General features: G+C 37.1%; 1 protein-coding gene across 1 annotated transcript in view; it reads right to left on the minus strand.

The window, feature by feature from the left end:
* GPR158 (G protein-coupled receptor 158) overlaps window positions 1-7,921 on the minus strand; it is a 421,977-nt gene that overhangs the window by 386,429 nt on the left and 27,627 nt on the right. The window contains exon 2 of the mRNA XM_013058942.2: window positions 3,906-4,011. Coding sequence (XP_012914396.1) covers window positions 3,906-4,011 — 106 coding nt within the window. The remainder of the gene's footprint in view (window positions 1-3,905; window positions 4,012-7,921) is intronic.

A 7,921-nucleotide genomic window follows, 5' to 3' on the forward strand; every position in this document is an offset into this window, starting at 1 on the left:
GAAAGACTGCCAGCTGAATTTTGCACAAAACTGCACAAAACTGAAAAATGAACACTGTCTTTAGCAAACATAGTCAACAAATTATTTCTTCAATTCGGAATGACATATCCTTGTGAGGCATATTTTTAACCATGACGGACATTAAAACAAAGTATAAGGGCGCCTGGGTGGCTCAGTGGGTTAAGCCGCTGCCTTCGGCTCAGGTAATGATCTCAGGGTCCTGGGATGGAGTCCCTCATCAAGCTCTCTGCTCGGCGGGGAGCCTGTTTCCTCCTCTCTCTCTCTCTCTGCCTGCCTCTCTGCCTACTTGTGATCTCTCTCTGTCAAATAAATAAATAAAATCTTTAAATAAAAAAAATTTAAAAAAACAAAGTATAAAAATAAACTGAACTTAGAGACCTATAATCATTGCATTACTAAGTATTAAACTAAGATTTTTAAAAAATGATGAAGCATAATTGTGAATCAGTTAATTTATTGTTATCATTAAAGATATAATATTTATAATATACAGCATACATTAAAATATTATTTATCTTTATCTCAACCTAAGTTTTTAATGAATATATAGAATATATAAATATAAGAAAAAACTCATATTTTCTAGATTAAAAATACACATATACTATGGATGGATACTTAGAGCATTTTTACTAGTAGAATATAATCAAAAAATTTCAAGTCACTGTCCTACTTTATTTTTTTTTAATTTTTTATAAACATATATTTTTATCCCCAGGGGTACAGGTCTGTGAATTGCCAGGTTTACACACTTCACTGTCCTACTTTAAATAGTGATTTTTAAAAAATCCTTATAATGGAAACAAAGCAAAAGAAAACCTTTAAAACAAAAATGAATATCAATTTATTTTAGCTTTTTTAATAAACTATTCTTTAAGAGAGGATTTGGTGTACTCAGCACAAACAATGTTATGAAAATAGGCCAAGAATTATTTAAATGAATACTGACAACATGATCAAGTCCCTGTTGCAATGATCCGACGACTTACAAAAACAGCCAGAACAATCCTACACAATCCAGTTCAGGATGTTGGTTCAGATCCTGTTTTACTTTGCCCTTCAAAAAATACTAAGTGGCTTCCTAGTTCCTGTAAGGACCCAAACTCACTGAGAAATTATTTTCTTCACAAATCATTCCATGCCCTTCTAAAATATTCCTGAGGTTTTGTCATTGGTCACATGCCACTTACCTATTTCCAATATCAGACTCATTGTTCTGGTTTACAATACCTTGAAGGCTAAAAACTTAACACACCAGAAACATTTTAAAAGTGAAAAGTTTGCCTCCATAGAACTAAAATGTGTGACTTCCACTAGAGCTCGTAAAAGAGGAGTATTAAACATTGGCAAGATAAAACCCACAATAATATGTTTCTAACTATATAGATATTCATCAAGATGAATATCCTACACCCTACAAACGTCATGTTAACGACTTCCCAACATAAGCCAGTTTATATAGGGATCCTTGGGGTCCATAACAGAAAATAAGTGACTGGAGGGCCAGTGAGATAAGAAATACCCAGGTGATTTTTCTGTTTTCCCAAGCACCAAAAAGGTCAATAGAAGCCAATTCTTCATCTCCAATTCACATCAGTACAGGGAAGGTGTGAAAGAACACTGCTAGTCCCTAGACTGAAGATGTGGTGTGGAATTATTACAGATGCCTAGAGTGACCAGCACCAACTACAGGAGCTTAAGGAAGCCCAGCAAAACAGTGTGAAGGGCTCCATGGCAGTCCTGCATGAGTCAGACTACCCACCAAGGGCCTCTCAGGCCCAACTCAGGACACCTATGTCTCCCACTCCCAATTCTAGCACCTGGCAAGGGAAGGTATTGGAGAGATGCAGAGTCTAAGTCAAAATCTGCATTTTGTACATTCACTGTTTATTGATGTTATTTTTGATCACTGATCCCCTTTTGACAACATTTTAAAATGAGTTTCATTGAACTGTCAGTCTTGTAGAATACGTTTTCTCAGATTTTCCTGTAGGAATCTAATAAATATAATGCTCATATACACAATGCAAAATGTTACTTATTTCAATGTAATCCTTCTTAGCCAGAACAGAAGCTAACATTTTATCTTGAAATAATTTAGTGTATTTCAAAGCTTTAAAAAGACACAACACCCAGAAAATTAATCCTGGTACAATGAAAATAAATCACTCAGAAAGATAAAGAGATTCTTGCAATATAACCGTCTAGTCAAATAGATGTGTTGTAAGGAAAACAAATAAATAAACAAACAAATACACCAAGATTATTAGAGGCAAGCAGCAACTGTAACAATCTGAAAAGTGAATCCCACCTTGCTTGTAGACAGCCTGCTTATTCCAACCACCCAGGAGCACCAGTGAAACAAGGCTATACAGAAATAGTCACACTACAACACCCTTCCAGAAAAAATTCCACTCTGGCTAAAAGACAAACCTAAATGGTTATATGCTATTGGCATAGAGATAATAATCAGGCTAAAGATGTTCACTAGACCAGTGATTGAAATTCGTATCTTTAGAAATGCCAGAACCACCCAAAGGGAAGTGGAAACTCAGGAAAGTTCAAAATCAAAAGAACAAAGAGTGAAAGGAAGCAAAAAGAGGACCTTGAACTTCTATGAATTGACAAAACCGAAACATTTCACTTACGTCATCTGAGTCCCAATTAGGGGGTGGGGGTAGTGAAGGAAATGAGGGTTGTGTTGAGGGGTGGTTAGTGGAGATGTACAGAACTGTGGGAGGGGCTATGGGGATGTGTGGGACTGTACAGGGCGCACTACGGAAGTGAGGGTTACAGGGATATTTGCAGGGATGTGTGATGGATTTAGAGAGATGTAGGGAGTCATGAGGTTTTCTAAAGCTTTTAGGGGGTAGGAAGGTGGAAGAATATTGCGGTAGAGCACTATGTATTGAATCATTATATTGTACACCCGAAACTGATGTAACACTATTAACTCTGCTGCAAGAAAAATAAAATAACAACAAATAACAAATAAAGAGCATCATATCAGATAGAAAAAATATATACTATATAAAACCACCTTTTGCAAGAACAAAAAATTAAAATTGAAGATTTAAATTACTACATTTATGGCAATCTCCCCTGTATTTTAAATAAATTAAGCTGACTTTCCTCACAAATCCATGGACTCGAAGTTGGGACAGTTCAAGTATTTATTTAGGATCAGAATATTTATTGTACTGTTGTTTCACAGCATTTGGGGACCTGAGAGATAGATTATTGAAAATGAAATCAGGATGTCATCACATTTCTTCTTTCAAACCACAAAAGACACATAACAGCCTTATTTCCAGAAGTATGATCTCTTTGACTAATTTTTTAAACCAATCAGAGTCCCAGGAAATCAAGCACAGACAAGAGATTAAAATTGGAAAAACATACACAAATATACGTATTTCTTATCCCAGTCCCTGAATAATTTTCTTTTTGTTCCAAAATTTGCCCTGCCTTACTGTATCACTTTTCTAGCAGATGGCAGCATGTCTGAATGTACAGCATCAGTGTTTCAACAAGCATTATACTGCCTAAAAATATGCATAATCTGGTTGACCCCTCCTGGGTTTCACACTTCATGGTTATTTTAATCTCTAGCCCATTTTGAAGAATAGGGTCAGCCTTTGACTAATGCAAACTTTGGACATATTTTAAGTTTCAGCTTTCTCTTAGTCTCCAAATGAACAGTTTTTGTGCACAAAATTTTCTACCCCTTTCAGTTCATTTAGCAACAATTCAGAACTGCATATGAGACTTTTCTTTCCCAGTAAGATGCATCTTGTTTACTTACCCATGTAAATACAATATAATTCTCAAGTTATACATTTCTGAGCTTCTGATTTCAGAGGATTTTATCTTCAGGTTCTTACCTCTGAATTGTTAAGGTGACATTTGTGAGTTCCTGGAAACCAGCCATCACTTGAACATTGGTCAATGTCCACTTTCTGAAGATTTATGTCAACTTTCATAACACCCCTTAAAAACAGACAAAGATAAAAGCAAATTAATCTGAGCCCTTACAATTTCTAATCCAGTATCCTATCCCAGAAATTAGACAAATCAACATCAAAAGTGCACTAAAAATGTTCACATTGCCCACTCATATTCAACTAAAGTGTACCAAGTGAAGATAGGGACACAATACAACAGAACCAGCAAGTATTAGTTTGACTTAAGTCCCTGTATTGTTCATTGTCTTCAGCTCCCTGCGTAATGCCTAGCACATAGAGGTGCTCAGTAAATATTTGTGGATTGACTAAACTCCAGTTAGTATTGCTCTGGACATGGTAGAAAAGTCGACTCTAAAATAACACCTGCTCCCAGTACCTCTTCTATGAAAGTAAACCAAAGCAAAGTCCTCACCTCCTTTCTTTCTTTTCCTATTTCCCAGTGTGGGACAAGGGATGGGGGAGGGGCTGGATAGCATCTTTCCTTTGATCTTCTATCACAATGACTTTAAACAGGGCTTTGCAAGGGAATCAAAAGCAAAAATGAACTTTGGGGACTTCATAAGATAAAGAGCTTCTGTACAGCAGAGGAACAAGTCAATAAAACTAAGAGACAACCCACAGAATGGAAGAAGATATTTGCAAATGACATTACAGATAAAAGGCTAGTATCCAAGATGTATAAAGAACTTCTCAAGCTCAACACCCAAAAAACAAGTAATGAAGTCAAAAAATGGGCAGAAGACATGAACAGACATTTCTCCAAAGAAGACACACAAATAGCTAACAGGTATATGAAGAAAGTGTTCAACATCATTAGCCATCAGGGAAATACAAATCAAAACCACAATGAGATACCACCTTATACCAGTTAGAATGGCCAAAATTAACAAGGCAGGAAACAACATGTGTTGGAGAGGATGTGGAGAAAGGGGAACCCTCTTACACTGTTGGTGGGAATGCAAGCTGGTGCAGCCACTCTGGAAAACAATACAGTGGCTCTTCAAAAAGTTAAAACTAGAGCTACTCTATGACCCAGCAATTGCACTACTGGGTATTTACCCCAAAGATACAGATGTAGTGAAAAGAAGGGGCACATGCACCCCAATGTTCATAATAGCAATGTCCACAATAGCCAAACTGTGGAAAGAGCCGAGATGCCCTTCAACAGATGAATGGATAAAGAAGATGTGGTTCACATATGCGATGGACTATTATTATTCAGCCATCAGAAAGGATGAATACCCACCATTTGCACTGACATGGATGGGACTGGAGGGGATCATGCTAAGTGAAATAAGTCAAGCAGAGAGTGTCAATTATCATATGGTCTCACTCATATGTGGAACATAAGGAATAACACAGAGGACATTAGGAGAAGGAAGGGAAAACTGAAGGGAGGTAAATCAGAGGGGGAGATGAACCATAAGAGACTATGGACTCCAGGAAACAATCTGAGAGTTTCAGAGGGGAGGAGAGCAGGGGGATGGAGTAGCCCGGGTTATAGGTATCAAGGAGGGAATGTATTGTAAGGAGCACTAGGTGTTATACACAAATAATGAATCATGGAACCCTACATTAAAAACATGATGAGCTGTACGGTGACTAACATAACATATAATTCAAACAAACAAACAAAAAACCCCAGCACTTTAGGTCTCCCAGTATTCCACACCAGAGATCTGCACCATCTACAGAAGTTCTGATTAGCATTTTTCTTCTCTTAAATCTGGAAACAAAAACACTGCCTTTCACTTAGCCATTTGAGAAAAATCACTAAGAAAGAGAACTCACAAATTCAGAGCCAAAAGCAAAACTGCAAAGAAAGCTCCAGCTTTATCTCAGATTTTTCCATTTTCTCCAACCGATCTTCCAACAATTTCCGAAGATCCCTCTCTTCTGTATTTCAGCACCATGAGCACTACCAGCAGCAGAAACATCTTTCCTATAGTGAACTTTCGTAGCTGTACATCATTAAAGTAAATATTCTGTGTCCTGGAGCCTAAAGCTCAAAGCTTTGTAATGTCATTTTTCACAAACTTGAGTAAAGTATAAAACCTCATTAAAATCCACTAAAACAAAAACACATTTTTAAGGTCTTCTGTTCCTAATTTAAACTACTTTCATTATGTATTATTAAATATGTACAAATATAAAGTTAGGTTCAAATTCTTTATATTATACTTCTTGTAGCTACAAAAAAAAAAACCCACAAAATCACAAAGTGCAAACAAAACTATAATGTTAACAAAACTTAAATTTAATATATTAATTTAAAACACCAATGATTATGCTTTGCCAAGCTAAATACCTCTCAGAACAGGAATATGGTACAGACTTTAGCCAGCCTATTTTACTACATGCTATGACTCATTTCTCTCTTTTCTTCTTTTAAACTACTGTGAAATCTTCTGACAGAGTAGCTTACTGTCATTTGGGCTTCATTTAAGGTGAATAAGTCTTTTACATTTTTAAAGGATGCCTCTGAGTTTTTCTTATTAACCTGCCACAAAATAATACACTAAGTAGTGGTAACATGCTCAAAAGAGACACAAAACAGAGACACCAAAATCTCCTGTTAGTATTTGGTTATCCAGATAGCCCAGAATATGTGTAAGTTAAATTTTCAGAGGACTGCTGGAACGAAATCCTAAAAATTATCATAGAAAACTCACAAATAGACCTCTTCAGCGAAATAGACCTCTATTTGCAAACTACTACTATTCTTGGCCATAATTCTATAAAACAAGTGCCTGTTCATGTGATAAATAAATGAATTCCCAGGTAACCTAATGCCTTAATGAAGTTCACTCCCTTGCTCTTTCCACAAATACTTATTATCTAGTATGAACATACCACTATAAGAGATACAACGAAGGTGAACAGCATAGGCACAAATATAAAAATGTCAGAACATTTAATGAGAAAAGATGGTAAATTCTGAGAAATTTGAGAAGCTATCATTTAGGGTATAGCCGATATTCCACAAATATTTGTTCAGTTTTTGGCTGTCTTTACTAGCAGGCCTTTGAACTATGTCCCACCTAGGCCACACCAATCATGCAAGCCCTCTCTAGGCTACTTCATGCTCTTTGAAAAATAACATACTCCTTTTTTCTTTCCATTCATTCACTAAGTCTATGTTGAGTTAAGCACTCAGTTTTGGGCCAAAACTGTTCTTGGCCTTTGAAACACAACAGTAAGCAGAAAAAAAAGTTTCTGCCTCCATGGGGCTTAACTCTGGTGTGGGACAAATAATAAATAACAGCTATAACAAGTAAGTAAATTATGCTATATATTACAAAGTAACAAGTGCAATGGCGGGGAAAAAAAAACTTCAAGCAGGTGAGAGGAATGGGGTTTGTTGTTTGTTTGTTTTTTAGAGTGGACAGATTTCTAACCCAACCGATGCTTCAGGCTCATATCACACTCTAAGTCACCAGCCATCTTCAATAACACAATATCCCCCCACTGGACTGTTACTGTCCACCACATTTCGGTGTTCTGCCGTGAATGGCTTGCTGAGAATGTTTCTGTAAGTAATAAACTAATAAAACTCTCTATTTGTCTTTGCTCCACATCTGTTAGTAAGAGCGAGGTCAAGTTTCCCTCCCCTATCCTGCTACACTGGACGAATTCAGTCACAAGAGAGTGCACATGTTCCGCCTTGCTCTGGGGCAGGAGCCACGTTGGGGTTCCCAGAGGCTGCAATTAACTCTGCTCCTTTTCCTGGGGGAACTGGCTTAAGAAATCGATATCTTAATCACTGAGAATTTTCCCTCTTGCTTCTTGGTTCCTACATGAGAACCAAAAGTCACATCAGACCTCAAGCTCAGCTCCCGAAGCTTTCCGGTCTTTGTGCAAAACCACCGAAGGTAATGAGTCGTGAGTTTACCAGCTGGGAAATCAGCGCTGACTCATCTTCATTAGCATCGCTG

Source organism: Mustela putorius, unplaced genomic scaffold (assembly GCF_011764305.1).
Source record: "Mustela putorius furo isolate JIRA1106 unplaced genomic scaffold, ASM1176430v1.1 tig00000827_pilon_pilon_pilon, whole genome shotgun sequence".
NCBI classification, from domain to species: Eukaryota; Metazoa; Chordata; class Mammalia; order Carnivora; family Mustelidae; genus Mustela; species Mustela putorius.